Source organism: Athene noctua, chromosome 2, assembly GCF_965140245.1.
Source record: "Athene noctua chromosome 2, bAthNoc1.hap1.1, whole genome shotgun sequence".
NCBI classification, from domain to species: Eukaryota; Metazoa; Chordata; class Aves; order Strigiformes; family Strigidae; genus Athene; species Athene noctua.
In genome coordinates, this window is record NC_134038.1 from 124,139,331 (window position 1) to 124,159,579 (window position 20,249).

At 36.6% G+C, this 20,249-nt stretch overlaps 1 protein-coding gene across 2 annotated transcripts in view; it reads right to left on the reverse strand.

The window, feature by feature from the left end:
* The window catches only part of PLXDC2 (plexin domain containing 2), a 279,425-nt gene that overhangs the window by 132,182 nt on the left and 126,994 nt on the right, over positions 1-20,249 (reverse strand). For both annotated transcript variants that reach the window (XM_074900172.1, XM_074900174.1), the window contains exon 3: positions 2,540-2,686. In XM_074900172.1, the coding sequence (XP_074756273.1) occupies positions 2,540-2,686 (147 nt within the window). The remainder of the gene's footprint in view (positions 1-2,539; positions 2,687-20,249) is intronic.

The window sequence follows — 20,249 nt, forward strand, 5'->3', positions numbered from 1 at the left end:
CTAAAATTTTATTACACAATTAAGAAGGTGATGGCAATACATTAAAAAGAAAAGAAAAATCACTACTAGTGATACAAATCCTGTAGTGCTAGACATTTTAATTGTTCCATTAATATCTGTGTGTTACTTTCCCCAAACAATGACTGTGCTGTTTATAGAGCTAAACCATCTCACAGACCCTTCCTGTATTACTTTTCCTGTAGAAGCAAAACCAGCTGGCAACTTCTGGGAACTCTTAGGATTGCATACTTCCAAATGAAGGAAAACACATACAATTTTTAGCAGGCAAAGAATCCCTGACATTATTAGAAAAATTAATTAATACTTAGCATATAGTAATTTAACTCCTTGTTCTACTGTCAAATTGGAGACCAATCTTTAGAGATTATTAGCATGTAAATCACCAAGTCACAGAAAGATGTACAAAATTCCCTTTTAAAAAGAGTAATGACAAAGTTTATCTTTATGTAAGAGAAGGGAAGAGATTGCTGCTTAGTTATGTATGATCTGCTCATAATACATGACTCCACAGCTCTTACACTGTTATAGAGAACACATCATTTTTAAAATAACTTTGCTGTGTAGTACACACGGGTGTTGTTTGCGCGGACACATACAAGAAATCAATTATAGACACATAAATAAAATACAAAGCCTTACAGGAGGACTCTCTGGTACTTTTTATCCTTCTCAGGGGGGATATAAACCAAATCTCTGAAGAAGTGGTCTTTATAACAGCATGTAGATATGACTACAGTCACTTGAGTTTACAGATCAATATCTTTGGGTAAGTATGAATAGAGGTGGATATCAGTGTGCTAAACTGGGACCACAGCCTTCTCTGCTAGAGCTGTCAGAAAGGCAGAGCAGGCACCCGACAGTTGGCAGAGAAGTCTTAAACCACTTGTTTTGGGGAGAAACAGTAGCAGTCCTCATGCTGCCAAGCTCCCCTCTGCCATTCTGAATGGTCCTCTACGTTGACTCCACACCCAGACCAAAAGCACCGTTTCGTTTTAAACCTCTGGTACAGTAACTCCAACAAAATGTCCACCTTGGAATTGACATTTTCAGGTGTATAATCTCAGGGATCCAATCGAAAACAAAAGTGCTTAGAACAAAGGTGTGGAAGGATGTTATCTTCACTAATCATTAAACTACAGGTTAAAATTTCTCAAAGTAATTTCACTGATGTTTACATCCCAAACATCATAAATTATTTTTATTAGAGAAAGATGTTTTACCTTATACAGGTATTTTTAATTCCTTTATTAAATTTATTTGCAAGTTTCCATTCTCTCCCTCAACACAGAGCACCAGGATCCCAGATGAAGAAGGCAAGGCAGACAGTATGGATTCTCACTATTAGGTGCCTTTGAGGGTTTTTTTTTTTTCTCATTAGAAACAAATTGTCTTAAGAAAATAGTTGATACCCCAAAGATATATAACTGCCTGAACCCTCTGCATTTGCATTATCCCTGACTTCTTACAGTCTTTTTGGCTATGAGGAATATATTTTATGTATTGGACTCTCTGTTAGTCACATGTAGTGGATTTATCACCTCACACTGCTTTTTGTTTTCTGAGCTAAACAACACAGTATTTCTTCTTGCTTCCTCTTACATTCCTCTCAGCCAGTCACCTGGCTGGTGCCAGGGAGATAACAGATAAACTGAAAGATATATTAAACTTGGCTTTTGTCTTGGCTTTAAAACTTAAACACACCAGCATCTTTAAAAACTGTACAACTTTTAAATAAGGCATTAATTACATTTTGTTTTTAAACTGGCAAAACCTAAGGACTTTTTGTTGGAGCTAAATTGGTAAACGGATAAAACAAGAACATCACAAACCACAATTCTGAGTTGTAATTTTCTGTATTTAATTTGTGCTAATATTGGCTCTACGTATGCAGTTTCCAAACACAGGTGAGATCTGAGAATACAATCTATAACTCATGTAGGACTCAATTTCACTTCTAAGCGTGTAAACCCATTTTACCAGGCAGCATGATTACAATAAATTAAACAAGATTTTATTTACACTCTATGATATTTATTTGTGGATACCCTGAAATTGTGATCTCATCCATCACCTCTGTTACTATATGACATTCTTGTGAGTTTCATCAGTTGTCCCAAAAGAAAAAGTGTGACACCTCGTACAAAATGGAAGTGCAGACACTGATACACTCCATGGGAGGCTTAAATTTCAGCAACTTAATCCTGAACCTAGTTCTGTCGCTATTGAAGTCAATGGTAAAATTCCCTCTGGCTTCAGCAACACAACTAGTTTACTGTTTGATAGTTTGTGATCCTTAAGAACAAAGGCGAATTTTAAATCTATCTCTGAAGACCCGTTATAGCAGGTGCAAAAAGGCAACCTGGAATCATTTTGATAGTGTGCTGACTTTCACAGCTTAACTAAAATTCAAAGTTAAAACTCTGTGAATAGTAGTCACAATACTTAGTAATACTACTGTGTTGGTTACTGGTGAAAAATATCCATGTCAGTCAAAGAAGAAAAAGCTGTAACAACTTACTGCTGCTTGTCGATGTGTATTGGAAAGGATCCCATGAATCTTTACTTTGTCTTTCTCCATTTGGTCTATATTTACCCACAAATCCCGGCTGGTAGAGTCATATGGGCCATACGTCCTTGAAGTGTAATAATTATGATCTGTATCCTCCTGAAAGGGGGAAAAAATCCAGAGCAAATAGAGATTAGAATGGAAGATACATCTTAGTTTTATATAAAACTCACCCTTGAAATACTGAATCCTGTTGTTCCTGGGAGCAGCAAAAAAGACTACACTGCAAGTCAACAATGAAGAAAAAAAATACAAATTGCAAATGTGTTGCAGAAGACAGCTCTGCTCCTAACCACAAGCAGTTGGCAAGACAAAGAGCTACCTCACGCAATCATTTTATATTATGATTATAATGTTCACTATCCCCCACTCCCAATCATACAGTTCCTGTCACCACATCAGTAAAATCTATGGCAAAATGTTTGATGCCTTTCAAGGCAAGATGGCAAGTGAGTTCCTATACCAACAGTCATGCTCTAACAAAGCAATGAGCAGTACTGACAGTTAACACTTTAAAAAAATTGTATTTTGTAACATTTCTAAACATAATTTACTAGAATACCTTTTATAAGAACAACCCAAAAATTCCTATAGCTATAGGCTTACAATGCTATTTCATTTTAAATCTCCAAAATATTGTTTTACTGTCCATTTGCCAGAGTGAGACAAATACATATATGTTTATGGAAGAAAGCTGCCTGGTTCTCGCAGTCTTTAAAATTACAGTAGTTGGTCTCATGCTCACATCACAGCAAATTCAGAGGTAAAATACATGAACTCTGTGTGTGCCATGGGAGACTGTGCTAGTGGTCCATCAAATTCTGGCGCTTGCAGATAGCCAATTCCACAATCAAGTGCATGGTTCAGAAGACAGTCAAAGTCTTGGCAATGTCTGCTAATTTCAACAACAAATCTGAGAGTCCCAACACTCAAAATACTCTGTATGCTGCTCAACCTCACTGCAACCAGTTTACACTTGAAATCATATACATTTAGCACAGTTAAAAAAAAAAAAAAAAAAAAAAAAAGGTAAAATTTTGAAATCTTATTAGTCAGAATTTAGTAAATGTTTAAAAACCTAAGTATAGAAAATTCCAAAATTTCTATCAAGGTCAGTAGCTATGATGGTCTGTACCTTCCTAAAAGATAGCTAAGATGGTCTGAGGTGAGAGATGAAACACATCCCACATTCCCAGTCTTCCTTAACTTGTCCCAAGCTGTTGTAACCATAAAACATTTAAATCAACATCATTGCCAGCTTTCTTCTGGATAGCTACAAGTAATACTGCAAAAGTAGTACATGATGGTATTTCTCAGTTCCTTTCTCCCTTCCTTCTCCTCTGTGCCAAAGCAAAATAAACAAAACCTCAATGACAGTGTTTTAAAATTAGAATAAACTTAGAAAATAAACAGTGGCATAGCAAATGGAAGAGGCGGACTCAGAATTTAGAATTAGCCCCAGTGATGGAGTTCTCTCCTGCAGCATCTCCTATCCCCAGCAAGCAGTGTGTGCCTACCTTCACATGACACCATGCTGCCATGCAGACCTGACACCGCCTCCCCATGACCCACTCCCCAGAGCATAATCCATTCCTACTATGGGGTCCTGAGCTGAAGATATATTTAGCAAGGGCTTATATTCTAGATGATAGTATTCATGTTCTAGGTTTAAATATACTGATCCAGCTGAAACAGGATTTATGATTTCATCCTACATTAACACCATCACTGATGCATTTTACTTAAACTGATGCTGATATAATCAGATTACAGAAAACATCAAACAGAAATTATCTTCTGGTGTACTTTATATGCCAGGATGTACTTGCAGAGTAAATCTCAGTGACACTTTTGAAGCAACTTCTAACAACTTCAGCAACTCTAGGTTAGTCACAAGGGTAAATATAATTAAAACTATATTGTCAGGAAGAGGACAAAAGCCAGCTACTTTACCAAATTTTCTTCTTCTTTAATGCTCAACAGAAACAGGTATTACTGTCATGTATACAAAGGAGGTAGGGTAAATTAAAAGGTTTTGACAACAAAGACGTATTTTCCCAGTTTTAATTTATCATTCTGACAGAATTTCTAAGACATCACAAAGTCTTAAGGAAAGAGCTCTGAGAGACAAAGAAATAATTAACAAAATAGCTTGTTTCGGATAAACATGCAATTTTTATACTATAGTTAAAACTGTGCAAAGTTTTTGCATTTCCACTTTTTCATAACTAATAAAGCCACTCCAGTTAATTACTAGTAGCTAAGCCCCTAATTCCACAACTAGAAGGCTCTAACATTGAGTCTAGTTGGTTGCTCTGTAAGAATGCTTTAAACCGTATCTTGTTCCACGCTTAAAGCAGAGTCATCATACATCTTGTAAATCAAACACTTAAATTACATCCTTCAGATTCACAACTTTGCCAGTGTGAGAGGAACTACTCATGTATAAACAACTACCAAATTTTGCATTAAAAAAAATGTCTCATTTACTGTTTTAATTAAAGTTAACTAACCTTAGATACTTCTGGAAGGAAACAAATACACTTCTTTCTTGGATTATAGAAGGAAAGTAGAATTCCTCTTGCTCTTTGGAAAAGCTTCATAACCCTCCTATAGATGTATTTTGGAATGTATCATTAGATATCTCTCTCTTACATCCTGATTTTTTAATCCTATCTGTAAATTTACAATCTGACTACAAAAACAAATGTACAGCTAACTCCTAAAATTGGCCTGAGCAGCTTGGGAGCTCTCTGTAAGTTTAGGATCCATGCTTGCATTCCAAGCTTCTGCATTCACAGCTTTTAATATGCATTCCCAAGGAAATTAAATTGTTGGAGTCTTCTATAAACTTCCCAGCTGTAGAGAAACATTTTATTGGTATCAATAGATATCTATGAGTTTTCATTCTGACAGACCTCTTTATAGGCTTTGGTTGATTGCACGCAGTGCTTCATAATACATCCAATCACCTACAGGTACTGTAAGAAAATGCAAAAATGTTTCAGAAATTATGCTGAATTTGCACATAACCTACTGAATTAAGAAAATAACTGTAATACTTACCTGACACTTACATAGAGTTCTGCAGATAGGTAGAATTATATATAAATACAAGCATGAAGAGAAACAAACTTTTCAGTATCTTTTAATGACACAGAAGAATGTTACCAAGTGAAAGAACTTGAAGAGAAAGCAGAGAACATACTCATTACTGCTTCAAGAAAATATTTTTTCTGTTTTCCAGGTATTTTGGAGATATGAGTATTATTTCCTTATTGCTTCTCTAGATGTACAGTTCTGTCTGAATACTGCATATATATGAAGTAGGAAGCACTTCTATTGAGAAGTACAGCTTTTAGGCAAAGGATTTTTCCTGAGAGTTTTTGCACCAGCTATGATGATTACTGTCGGCAACCTTTGTGAGTATAAAGGGAATATTTATTAGAACCTCTCTCAACTCTTCACTTTTGGGGAAATAATTTTTTTTTAACCTGAGGCAATCCTTGATATTGAGTTGCCATCTTACTGTAGATTGTAAAGAAAATTAATTTCTTCCAGTTTTCACGAGGGGTATTGTCTGATGACACCTTGAATATTCCCATATTCTCCAGCTACAACTGAATTTTCTCAGGAAGGCTGAATGCATGCACTACTCGTGAAAGCTCAGCACAACTGAAGATTAAGCCCTCTAAATTCCTGGTGTTCACAATTTGTCAAATTCGATGACTGAACATGCATTCCATTCGTTACATATACAGATACTCCCAAATACAGTCCAAACACCACATACCCATTTCCTCAATAACTGCTGTCCCTTAACACATTAAGGCTTCAAATATGTGAGGCGAGCTGTTACAATCAATATAGCATAAAGTAACTATGTGTAATATTTAAAAGTAACAACCACATTACGTCTCTGAAATGCTTTCAAATTACTAACTGGGATTCTGGCCAAGAGATGTACACGAAAATAGTACCAAAACAGAATTGAAACAATAAAGTTCTCCCTCAGTGGAATAAGACATTGTGATTCAATGATGACGCAATCACATACATAAACATGGGACTTCGTAGGTTTAATTCTCTTCCTGTCACATTTGTTCTTTAATAGAGATTGAAAGGTACTGTAAATCTCTGGGAGACAGGATATTATCAAACAAGATTTAGGTTAACAATAACAACCTCTGTTGAATCCACCGCGTGAATATTTTGCTTTTAAATACTGGATCTAATTGGATCCAAACCACAGACATTACTGAACAAAAAGTTTTGCCATATGTATATGCAAGGCTGCAACTGAAAAAAGCTAGTAACTTCAACAAGAGAAAAAGCAGCTGGGATCCAGAATGAGCTCTACTGCTGCACAATAGTACGCTGTAGAAAAACTCAGGTTCTCTGCAGTTGAAAGAAGAGACCCCAACATTCACAAAGCAAATCATTATAGATCAGCCATCCAGCAGTTACATTTTGGTAGCTTGAGTTTTGGTTGCTTTCTCCCAGCCCTGGGAGGCTGTTTGTGACATGACCAATTAAAAAAAAAATAAAAAATTAAAAAATCAAATCAATTAATCAATCAATCATCCAAGGCTCCTTAACTTGAAATATCTGTGATTAAGTGCCATGAGGTTTTGCCAGCTGCAATAGAAGGTAATTAGACTTCATTTAATTTGATATCTATTGTTCCTTTAAACGTTCTCTTTATGGAAATTGCATTTTCAGACTTCCATTGAGATGACAACACAGCAAACAAATTGTGAAGCCATCAAGGCTATGGAGTTAGACTTACAGATTCCTAGTTTTATCACTGTAAAAGGAATGTCTGGTATCTGATTTTTAACAAATTGTATTCAAAAATTGTCCAAATTTTGTTAAATCACAGACTAGGCCTATTTTTAAATTAACTGGAAGTAGTGCTAGTATTTGCCCCAAAAATTAGTACTTGAGGAGATTCATCACCAAATACTAAAGTTCAGAAGGTCATCTTTAACTCTGAATATAATATGAGCATTTATACATGAATAGCCTGTGGAATTAAACAGGCAATTATGTTTTCTAAAAGCTGCATTTGTAAAATAAAATGGAAATACTGGAAGGAGAAAACAGGCAATTATGTATTTTAAAATAGATTACTTTTCAGGGAGACAGCAAAGATAATGATAAAATACTTCTTGGGAAATTTAGAGGAAGGAAATGAGCTAGCAATTAGAAGTATTTCCCTAATGAAAAAAAGCAGTTCTGACAATTCATTTTGCAGAAGAAAAAAGAACACCCTTTGTATTAAAATAAGCCAACAACAAGATGGCCCTGCACACGTACAACAAAACCAGCTTCCTTAAAACTCTTCGTGCTCTTACCCAATCTCACGTAATGCTTGTTACTCTCTTACAGTATCTCTGCCTATCCTGTCAGTAAAATACAGCTAAAATTGACTTCTGAATTGTTTCAGATTTTTGTTAGAAAATTGCTCTTAGATTTCTGAACATTACTAGCACCCACCAGCTAAAAACATTACAAGGAGAACAGAAATGACAGCTCATGTAGGGCTTGAGCTAGCTCTGCACTGCAGCTGACTGAGAGCCTCTTCCAGCTGGTATGTTTTTGGGCACAGAGAAGGGGCAAGAGATGCATGGTCACACTCTGTGTTAACAAGGCAGAGGAAGCACATGTGTATGCTCTTGCAATTTAATTTCCTCATTTATTTATCTTTTCTTTAGGCAGGCACTGACAGAGACAGGGGTAGGCATCAAGGATACATGAAGAATATCCCTAGTTTAACAGCCACTAGCAGAGGAGATGAGACAGTATGAGAAAAGATCATCCATCCTGAGATGGGATCCTAATGAGAAGATTAAGGCCAGGGAAAATGGGGGAAGGGACATTTTGCATCCTGCTGCCATATAACTGCATTTTAACACAAAGTAATTATAATCATAACATAGCACTGTTATGATGCAACTTTACAGTTTTAGAGGATCTGATAAGTGAAGAACCTGGAATAATGCTTAATTTGAACTGGCCTGTCAAAACATGAAAGCTCTAATTTCAGTAGATAAGCTACACATGAGCTACCACATGAAAGTCTTGCAGATGATACATATAGTGGCTGCTACTTAGGAAGCTCGATTGTTGTGAGTGGTTTTCTGATGCTCAGAAGTACAGATTTCATTTCATAAGCACTTTGCATCAAGGATAAACTCTCTGCTGTCTGATTTCTTAACAAAAGCATTTGTTCTGAATGAATCTCTACTGAGGAAACATACAATTTACAGAACTGCCTCACTGCTTTCACAATGGCAAAGCTACAATCTGTTCTATCTTTTTTTGTCTTTTTTTTTTTTTTTTAATATCTGACATGGGAATAATTTAGGAAATAAGTATATATGGGCACAGCATACATATGCCACATCAACAGTGAGCAGAACCTGAAAACAGCCTGCAAATATCACTGTTGATTACACAGGCCTTAGCAAAACCCACTTTGAAGAGCCAATATCATGTGTAACAAACAAGGGGAACCCAATCTAACAAAAGAGGAGAAATTCTTTGTCTCCATGCGTTGGGACCGAGAACTTCATCTGACACTATATTCTCCAATAAGAGGCTATACAAATGCTCTGCAGAGTCCTGAACGCCTGTTGTGTGGAGTCACCCTCAAATTCAGGTTTTCATTAGGGCCATTATGGAAGTCCCTTTGCCCAGAAGCTCACAGACTTACATCTGAAGGTTGTTATTGTAAACACTAAATTATGTCACCAGCTGGGAGCAGGGATGAAACAAAAGAATTTAGCTCACAGTTTTCACCCCTTTGTACACACAAGGCTTTACACAGCTCTATATCTTAAACTCCCATGTTCTTAAACTGCATTGTTCTGAGTGCCTGACAGCACCTATAAATGAGGGTCGCATACGCTGACAGACAGTCTGGCAGAGGAGAATGCCATAAACCTGTTATTAATCTAAAAAGCCATTTAGTCTTTCTGGATTTGTGAAAAGCCAATGTGGAGCTACTGTCTTTTTCATGATATTCAGCTGCTTTTGAAAGGAAGTTTCCCTCTAGGGAACTGATATAAAACTGTCAGCCTATTTAGGGGTCATTACGGCAGTCTTATAAAGCCCCTTGGACTGTCTTGTCATAAGAGACAAGCTTCAAAAGAGTAAAAGTCTGCAATGCCTTACTTAAGCCAGGAAAAAAGCCAAATCACCAAGTCACTCAAAAACCAATTACAGTAGGGAAATATTTATTATGCAGTTTTGTTCCTGATTTGCTGGAGCAGGAGTTTGAGAAATGACATCCTCAAAATAAGCCTTTATTAACTGCTCTGTAGCATCCTTTCCACTAAAAGAAAATAGGAACCACTGCAATAAAATGACCATGAAAACACCTAGCAGCAATTTAACTTTGGTGTAATTATGAAATATGTTATAGAGTTTATTTTCTCATTTTTAGATATGTATAAATGACTAAAGTGTTCATAAAATTGGAACTGTAAAATGACTGTAAACATAAAAACTAACTACCAGGTCTAGACTACAGATCAGTGGTTATGAGCCCATATCTGTTACCAGCCCCATTCTTGGGGGCTCATGGCTCCAGATAATGCCATAAATAATTATATTTTTGTCAAGTTAGCTTTTAAAGATTTAGTATTTTAGTCTTTCAAAGATTCCCTTCTTGTGTGGAATTATAACCAATAATGTATTTATGAGTGTATATACTCTGACATACTTAGAGACACGTTTGTCCAATTTTTTCCTCGCCCCAAGATACATATAATAAACTCAGGGGTTTTTTTGTTTTGTGGGTTTTGGTTTTTTTTGTTTGGTTTTTTTTTTGTTTTTGTTTTTGTTTTTTTTTTTTTTTATCCTGGCATTAGAGCAACTTTAAAATCTCTGTAGCCTATTAATTCTTCCTGGTACATATTTGGAAACCAGGATAGGTAAGTCATCCTTGTTTCTCATTCTCTGTCCCTTCTCTACTGGAAGGGACAAGATGAAAACAAAACAACCAAGACCCAGCAGCCCTGGGGCCTCACATGAGGAGGGAAAATGGCAAATATAAATTGGGATGAAAAATGTGACAATTCTGAAGAATAAAGTTAATATTAGTGGCATAGTTTCTAGCTGATCAGGGCTTTATGTAGGACAGGGCAGGAAGCTGTCTCCATACTGCTGTGTGCTGCAATTCCTGAGCAGTTAATATTGCATCTCAGGGATCCATCAGGGCTCACAGATTAAGCCATAGGGTAATCACTTGTAAGAACACATACAATCAATATTAAAGTGATACAGGTAGGAACATAAGTTTATTAATGTGGTGGGTTTTTACCTGTAAGGATAAAGCCTAACTTGAAGCTTTTAAAGGTGTCGTATGCTTACCTCAGTCAGCAGTAGTCTTTGCCAAAACCGTGAGTTCAGTTAGGCTGCGTGCTGTTCAGCTTAGAGCCAGCCAGCAGCACGCTCATCACAGAGCCTGGGCATCAAAGGACAAACTGCATCACCATGGCTTCTCTGGAGAGTGCTCGGTTTAAATGGATTGCAACTAAAACTGGTAATCTATTTATCCAGAGCACTTTCCAGTTTAGCCCTCACATACAACACATTGAATCTTTAGTTACTAAAACACAGGACTGACTGAAATCCACAATGAATATGCAAAATTTCAAAATCACCATTTACGTCTTAGAAACATAGTGATAATTAAAGTGGTTAAGCTGTAGCCCTGATTTCTGTTGCTCTTTGGAAACTTGCTCTTTGTGTTGGAAAAAGTATGCATTTTGCTTTGTTCGCATGCATTTTTCTACACACATCTGTAACAGAAGTTCAGTTGGGATATTCTATACAAGACTATACAAGAATATTGAAAGGAACTCTATGTGCAATTTTAACAAATTGTTCTCAACAGCCAGATTTCTTCAAGACTTGTCACAGAAATGCTTCTTTATCTGATCTTGCAGTCATGCTCAAAAAAAAAAAAAATTTCCCTTGAGAGGTCTCTAATATAAGTGCCACAACTGTAAAACATAATATTTAATTGAAATGCTTGATGAGGTACATGCTAGCTAGACAGGCACCTCCAAGTCACTCCCTCTGCATAACATGAGGCTCCAAACTAGGTTTCTGCAGGATCTGCACACTTACTCTTTTCAGGAGGGATACTCTGAGCACTTCACGATTACTCAGACAAGATCAAGATGCTAAATAATATCCTTCCTCTGCTGTTTCCAAAAAGCGCTACTGCCTTCAAGTTAACCGAGCATCTAGTTGATTCGATATTCTCAAGTATTTCAAAATAATACTAACACATGACTTTGACATTTTTTTCTTGTGTATAATTTCAAAATCTACATTGCTCTTTAAGAATAGAGTGATTCAAAATGAAAAAATTTCGTAAACTTCTATTTTCTTTTTTGACTTTCAGCTAAATACAGGACACTAGAAGGCACAACAGAAGGCACTACAGAATTACTGTTGACTTGAAAGGTATCTTCTCACAATTTCAAGCAAAAAAACCATGATGGGAAACATGTATATCCCTTCCTAAGCACTGAAAAACAGTGAAAGATGAAGACATGAGATTTTACTTGTGTGCCAAATCAATTTTTTAATTTTTTTTTGGGGGGGGGGGCAGGAGTGAGGAGGAATCTCATCATTTTGACTGACCATTTTTATTTTGCTTGATACAATTTGTTGTTGGTATATCCAAAAAACCCCACCAAACCCCAAAACAAACCACAACAAACCTTGGCCTTGTTACCTTGGCCTTATTTATCTTGATTTAGATAAATACATAGCTGAACAGGGTGGTATTCAGTTTGCAGGTTTCAGTGAGGCTGTTTGCATAAGTTAGGTTTCTAAGTACTCATTATCTGTACCACAGATCTAGCAAATGCTGCCAGTGAAGGCCTGCCAGCTCACCAATCTTTCAGGTCCACTTTAGAGCAAATGGAATACCCACCTTGACTGCACTGCCTGTACTGACCATGATGAGATGCAGTTCCCTAAGCACAGGAGTAAGCCAAAGCCATTGGAGAATTGCAGATACAATCCAGGACCTACAGCGGAGCCGTATCCTACAGGATTAACAACGGACCATTCAGTATAACCACAGTGCCTAAAATGATACCAGACACCTATAGCTAAGCAACTGAGTTTCACCTTAAATTTCCACCATCTATGATACGATACTTTAACTCACATGGAACTTGCACATACCTCATCTACCCACATGCACCTGTACTTACATATCCAAACTGAGGAGCTGAATTTCACCTTCAATTTCAATATTAACTACAATTAAAAAAGAAAGCCACTTGTACAGACTCCAGCCTTTCATAGCAGTCACAGTAGTCTAGTATTTTATAGAAATTCATATACATTATTAGACCAGTATACAGATGTGTACTACCCCTGATTGAATGTTTATGTAAGAGACAAAAGCTCTGGTGTGAATTTAAGAAATTACCTTGATTTCCAAGGTGAAGGAAGGAACATCTGACATGCCTTGAATATAATACTAATATAAGAAAATCAACATTTTATGCAGTTAAAGACTAAATGATAGCATCAAATGTTCTATTTCCATGTTTATTGAAAAAAATACCAACCTTAAACCCTTTTCTTAAAAGTAATATAACTGTAGTCCAGCTGTATAGCACATGAATTACTTTTTCAACAAAATGAAAATTCCCAGAAATAAGTTGCTGTTTTATTCAACTCCATAGTCATCAGTTGTACACCTGTAGCAACTGGGGTTTTGTTTTCTAGACAAATAAGGGCATTTGGTGCACTTACCTATAACTATGGAAGGAAGATGTTCCAAACATCCTCACTGAACTTGCTACAAACCACTTATATACCCCCTCAAATGAGCACCCACCAAGCTGCTCACATGTGGAAGCCACAGTGTTGGCCCACTCCTGGATGGGACTGAACTCAGCAGTACCACTCTGGAGCCAGATTATTCCTGTTCTAGCACTGCAAGGCATTTTTCTTCTCATATACCAGGAAAGAGGCATCCACACTTCACATGAGGCAGGAAGAACCTGAGAAAGCTGTTTGTTTTTCTGTCTGTACTGGAGCAAAAGGGGAATACCTCCAAGAGATCATGGCATTTTATCCCTCATGACATTTTACTGCTCTACCTGTATGAGATCACACTGATAGGATTTCTATCTGCAATTTCTCCCCTTTCCTACTTCTGTTGCCACGGCTACAGAAGGACTACTCTAAGAGAGTGATGCTTTCATTTATTTAAAAATTTTAATAAGAACTTGTGAAAAGTCATGCAGCTTGATACAAACACATGAAGTAACCTCCAGTAACCCTGTCACATCTCTCTACTGCTGTTAAATGTTGTGCTGCTAAAAAGTCTGAAGAATATGTGAAAGTTTGTTGTTCTTTTTTTGATGCCTCCTTGTTATTCACACTGCAATTTATTGCAGACTCCAAAATCTCCAGTGCCAATTTTGTGTTCAAGAAAAATATACTGCTTTATTGTTGATGGTCTGTGAAAAGCTAGACATGCTGCACGTGAATGCATACCAGTGCTACAGAAGAAAGAAAACAAAAGTAAAAATCTGGTTTTTTAATTACTTACTAATTTCTGTTCTGTGTTTGAAATACTATAGCTATTAAAGTGTTTCATCAGCATTTTCTTCAGCAGTTGACAGCATTTAGCTGGCATTTTTGGAAGGACAAATGCACATTTTACAAATGGAACTTTCTTAACTCTGATCCCCCTCTTGATAAGAATTTTGAGCTTTGGCCCCATTTATTATTCTCTTTGAGAAGGCTGTATAACTGATGCAATCACAATGAAGACAGGCCATTGACTTCCTGATAAAGGCTGAAAGCTCTCAAGTTATAATTACTAAATTTACACACAAAGGAAGTGTCTGACCAAATCTGAAAAGACATACCCATCTGCTTACATGCCAAGTTGTTACTGGTTTGGGATAACAGATAATTGACTCTCCCATATTACAAAAACATGAAAGATTTTCAGAGTGGCACAGAGTAATCCATCAATGTCAGGAGGATTCCTACAGCTCTGAAAATCTATCCCTAAGGATTGGTGTTATCCAAACTGGAATTATGCGGCTTAATGTAACAACTTTTTACTTACCTACCCAAATTCCTCTCCACTAACAGCTCAGTAATGTATTCACCCTCACTCCCTGCTCCAACCAGCTACGCACAATTTGCTGCGTGCTGTTAAATTAGCTAGGGCTGTTTGTTTTGCATGGATTGAAATGTGCATCACCCTCTGCTTTCTGCATGACTGAATTGACACACGTCTCCCTCATGAGGACACTTCACAAGAACATAGTGAAGAAGGTCACCAAGGAAGTGACTGGAAGGAAAGACCTTTCCAGCCTTCACAGCTACCCTATATTCAGCTTTCACTAGCTGAATCTGTTTTCAGGAAACTTCTGCAAGCAAGGGCTGAAGCATGTATGACTGAATTAATTCAGAAAGAAAGTACAAGGTCTGTTGTTGATACTGCTCATAGCTCTCTTCAGTCATGAGTTCAGTGATTCTGGAATAATTGTAATGTGCTTTAGGAACTTGGAGATGAAGAGGGATATGGAAATGTAAAATATTATCATCAAGAAAATTCAAAGGCAGATTCCATTAAATTCTGAATCCCCCGTCTCCTTTGCTATAAAAATTCATTATCATCAGCATGTTAAATTAAATGCCTTGTGTGCCAACATAGCTAAGCGTGTGGAAATGAACTCACGATTACCACAGAGAACTATGAATTCCCTTACTTAAGAGTGGGGAAACCTGTTTTTAAGTTCTTTACTTCCCCATCCTCCCCCAAGTTTAAAGGAAATAGAGAATGAATCTCATCTCCAGTCTTTACTTTTTTCTTTTTCAGCTATACCCGAGTTATTAGCAGAAACATCACCCCTCAGTTTAGGTTGAGAATAATGTTAATGTTGACAGGCTCACTGCTATAACACTTCTAGCAGAGCTGTCAATGAATTCAGTCTAACTGAAGACTGTAGAAAGACCCAGTGCAAGTGTCAAAATGACCTTGATTTAAATAAACAAATAATACATTCAAGACAAAAAAATATATGAGGCTTCTGTCTAGTTTACCATTTTGCAACTGAAAGCCTGAAAGAATAAGACAGTGATGTATCAGCTTGCTGGCCAGGTAGAAATCATGACATCATTGGTGGAAAACTCACCTGGATAAGCAGAAAAGAGTGAGTAAATTAATGATTGCCCCAGATTCTCATGTTGCAGGTGACATACACATGCACATGTTTGGTGGGATTTAGTAAGAGCAGAGGACTAGGATGTTTCATGTAATAATCTACAAAAATTTTAATTTGACTTAGGACGTCATCTGAAGCAGCTTAATTTTGAAAAAGTTCAAATACTTCATGTGATGTTAGGGAAAGTAAGAAACATTATTTTCCCTTGACTCACGTTGAAAAACAGAGACTTGATTTTTCTGAAAACAAAACAAACCCGAACATTCTCCATCTCCAGTGAGACACTGGAACAGGTTACCCAGAGAAGTTGTGGATGTCCCCTCCCTGGAAGTGTTCAAGGCCAGATGGGGCTCTGAGCAACTTGATCCAGTGGAAGGAGTCACTACCTGTGGCAGGGGGTTTAGAACTAGATGATCTTTAAGATCTCTTCCCATCCAAACTATGCTATGATTCTATCTCCAACATCGCCAAAGTAACAAGGTAATCTTCTAAAATAAACTCTTGAAGAGTGTGAATAAAAACATTTAAAAATAGCAGTAACAACCTTTTTAGAAAATAGTGTAATAGAATCTGCTTTGAAACATTGCAAGAAAATCCTATACATCTTAGTTTTTAATTACTTTAACAGCAAATTTTATCTCTTACAACAAAAATATGACATCTATATTCTACACATAGAAAAGGAAAAGATATATCCACAACAGTTTTCAGTGCAACTCCAGCATATTCCAAGACTGTTCCTCCAGTATATGATAAATCTCTGTTGTAATTTTCAAGCTTCTAACTATGAAAATAATAATATGACATTTAACTTTATTTAGAAAGTGAACACCAATAAGAGCACAAGAACAGCTGTAACAGCTGTACTCTCTTAGGCCTTTCAGTCTGGTCCCCAGAACTGACTGAGAACAATGCCTACGAAAAGTAAAGAACCCAGGGCAAACAGTGGCAATTCCCCATTTTTCCTCGGTACCAGTGATCTGCTCTTCAAAAACTCCCTTTGTGTTTAATAATCCTCGACAAATTTCTGTTCCATTAATTTGTCTAATTTTATAAATTTCGGCATCTGCAACATTCAGTTCAATGAGCTCCAGAGCTTTCACAGTTTAATGATGTGCAGTAGAGAGGAATCATACGGGATGCTTGTTTAATCCTCTAAAACATTATGGAAACATCAAAGCCGTGAACAGCACACATCCAAACAGAGAATTCTAGGCTTAAGTCACACTGGTTTAAAATGAGCAAGACAACTGTGTTTTAAATGCAACTGAACATGAAATGGTCTAAGGCAACATAAGATAGAGTCTGAAATGGCAGAAAAGCTGATGTAATATCACCTTCAACAGTAAAAATACATTTTTTTAGTCACAGTAGTTTTGGGCCTGGAAATGCCAGAGCTACACCTGATGAATAAAGATTAAAAAAAATATTTGCACGCCTACCTACAGGAGGCTCAAATTTTCCTTCCTCTCTTGAATGACTCCTTTACATACACCAAAAATTACATGATGTAGTAACTATTAACTGTGAACAAGAGACAAGTATACTTCCCTAAAACTAAAAATAAGAATGAATGCAACTTTTGTTATGATAAAGATTTTGCAAGCAGACTGAGTAAACTGCAGCCTTGTAATTAAAGCAGTTAAAGTGGATTTCTTCACTTGAAACTTAAAATGGTCTAACACAAAATTTGCTTTTTATTTTATTGAGTGAAATAATGTAGTCTAGGATCTTTCCTCAAAATGAAGCAACTCTTGAAAGCAGGTATCAAAGGTAAAACTGATTGTCACCTTGTTTTTTTAGTTTGTTTGGTTGTTGTTTTTTGTTTTTGTTTTTTTTTTTTTTCCCCACTTTTCTTCTCAATACAGCTTCCAGAACAGGAGTACTGTTCTTTTGCTCTCTAAAGAATCAGCTAACTCCAGCGACAAATCTTTGTTCTGCAAAGCTTCATTCCTCCCCTCTTACATATCAACTGCTTTAAATAAAAATTAAAAGCCAAAAATCTGGTTAAAACTTTGTACTGAATATGCATTACTTTGATACTTTATAATCTATGTTATAATCTGACTATGCATTAAAAAATAATTCTGTCATGATGCACAGATCAATAGCATCCCTGATTTTATTACAGTGAGTATACCGAAATGTTGTCCATGGAATTCACTCTTATATTGTTGAGGATCACCGAAAGGGAAAAGAAGATAAAAACAGTATTTAAGCAAAATATTTGATCTATAAATTCAAAAGCTAAACAAGCAGGCAACTCTACACAGGGAATTAAAGGCTCTAAGAGATGGCAAGTCAGAAAACAGACTTTAGAAGTAAAGCATGTCTCTATCATATCTTGGGATGAGGAAAGATAACAGAAAGAATCATTAAACTATACAATAAGGATTTTTTTCTTAAATTCAGAACTTTCTTCTCAGTAAATTGGAAGGAGCATGGTTTCAGAATACAGTGCTAGTAACACTGCTCTATTTGTAAGTTCTTCACATGTAACTGTATTAAAAGCATTGGGATGTGGGGGGGGTTGAGGTGGTGGAAGGGGAAGGGAAAAAAAAAAAAGAAATAAGGAACTAACCAGAGGCCAGCCTGGCCAAACTGGCAACTCACTATGTGACTATGATAATGTTTAGTTTTGAGGCTTCACTTATGCATGGACAAGTTTTCCTACTTTTAATACCGTGCATTAGAGCAGTAATTGCAGGACTGCCTTATCATTTGTGCAGCTGAGTGAAATTGATATCCTAACCATTATTTTTCTTCCTTGCTCAAACTTGCAGTAAGAACACACCAGTGGGCATGCTGACACTGCTGTCAGTAGCTGAGAGTAATTGCTCTCAAATCCCAAGGGCTGTAAAACTCAATCCCTTCTCTTGTTTTTGCCAGTCAGAATGTGACATCTTTGCTTCCACTAGTGACTGGGACTGATAAGGGAGAAGCCTTCTTCTGGACAGAAACTCTGGGAGAAGATGCAAAATTCAGAAGGAGATTGTTGCCAGTAGGAAATTCACCAGTGTTGTTCTGATAGGGGCAAGATGTTTTTTAGGTTTAAACTATAGGGACTGCTAAAATTTACATTTCAAATAACAACTAGAGAAACTAAAGAAAGGACACAAAAAAGAAAAAAGGGTGTTTTCAGTTAGCCACAATTTTATTAAAAGCAATACACAGCAGGAGACACCAGTGACATCCACAGGAATAAATGAATCACTTCATTACTGAAAACAAGTTTGGTTTGCACTGAAATAGCTTCTATGCTCACAAGTACCATGTTGAGAAGGGGTGGAAAAATTAAGATACAGGCAATTTTATTTGCCTTAGCATGCTCAGAATGCTGTTTCTTGCTTGGAACTGAACCTTCTGTCATACAGTTGCAATCATTCATTCTATTCTAAGACTTTATATGACAAATTATGTTTTTCTCAGTCTTTTCACAGTACAAAGCAATAAAACTTTACTGTAAGCATGGCTGCGCTCAGCTCAAGCCTGACTATGATTTAATCTATTATTTTATTGCTGGATTTCTTCTTTCTTCTTTATATTTGAAGTTTGTGAAAGACTATTGTTTTGATGTAGTATCTCTACATAGTGGCAACAAATTTGAAAGTAATTCAAGTGTTCTAAAGTTATTTTGCAAAGTTTGTCATCTTCTGCTAATGCCAATGCAAGCTATATATTAGAAACTGCTCCACTTCAATTTCTCTGTATTTTTTGGAAAGTGTTATGTTGTTCACTGGGGGTTAAGCAGTCACAAGGATCAGGGACAGAGAATGGTGAAGCAAAGGACCAAGCAAATTGCCTAGAAATCTATAAAACCTGCAGCTGGAGCTGCTTTATAGAAGACCTGCAATAGAGACACATAAACACAGAAGGAGAATCACCTCTGTATGGAGCTCCACATAGCCATAATTACAGGATATCACTTGAAAAATGATGCACATTTTAAACTATGGAAATACTATTGTGCAACATTTCTGCAATGCACAATTATATATTAATACATTATTATTAGGCCTTTTCCAGTGCCCAGTGGTCACCCCACATTAGCAAGTACTGTGGCAAAACAGGAATGCAGTTTTGGACACCAGGGACCCAACATCCATACTAGATGCATTTCAGGGATCAGTCCCTTTTCCAGTAAACGCAAAAGAGCAACAGGCAACAAGAACCTCTGCTACCTGCCTTCATTATTACCTTTCTGGCTACAGGGCTTCAGGAATTAACAGGAGAGTTGGCCATACCATGAATCATAATTTATTTTAACAATATTAATACTCATTTACTTAATAACAGTGAATTATTATAGAACATACTTTGCTTTTATGAGAGTATGTGTCCTATTTTTCTCCTTGCTTGAAAGAAGACATGCCAAACTGGACATATTCATTAAGATGTATTTTCACACTCATTGCTTTTCAAGGTCTTAC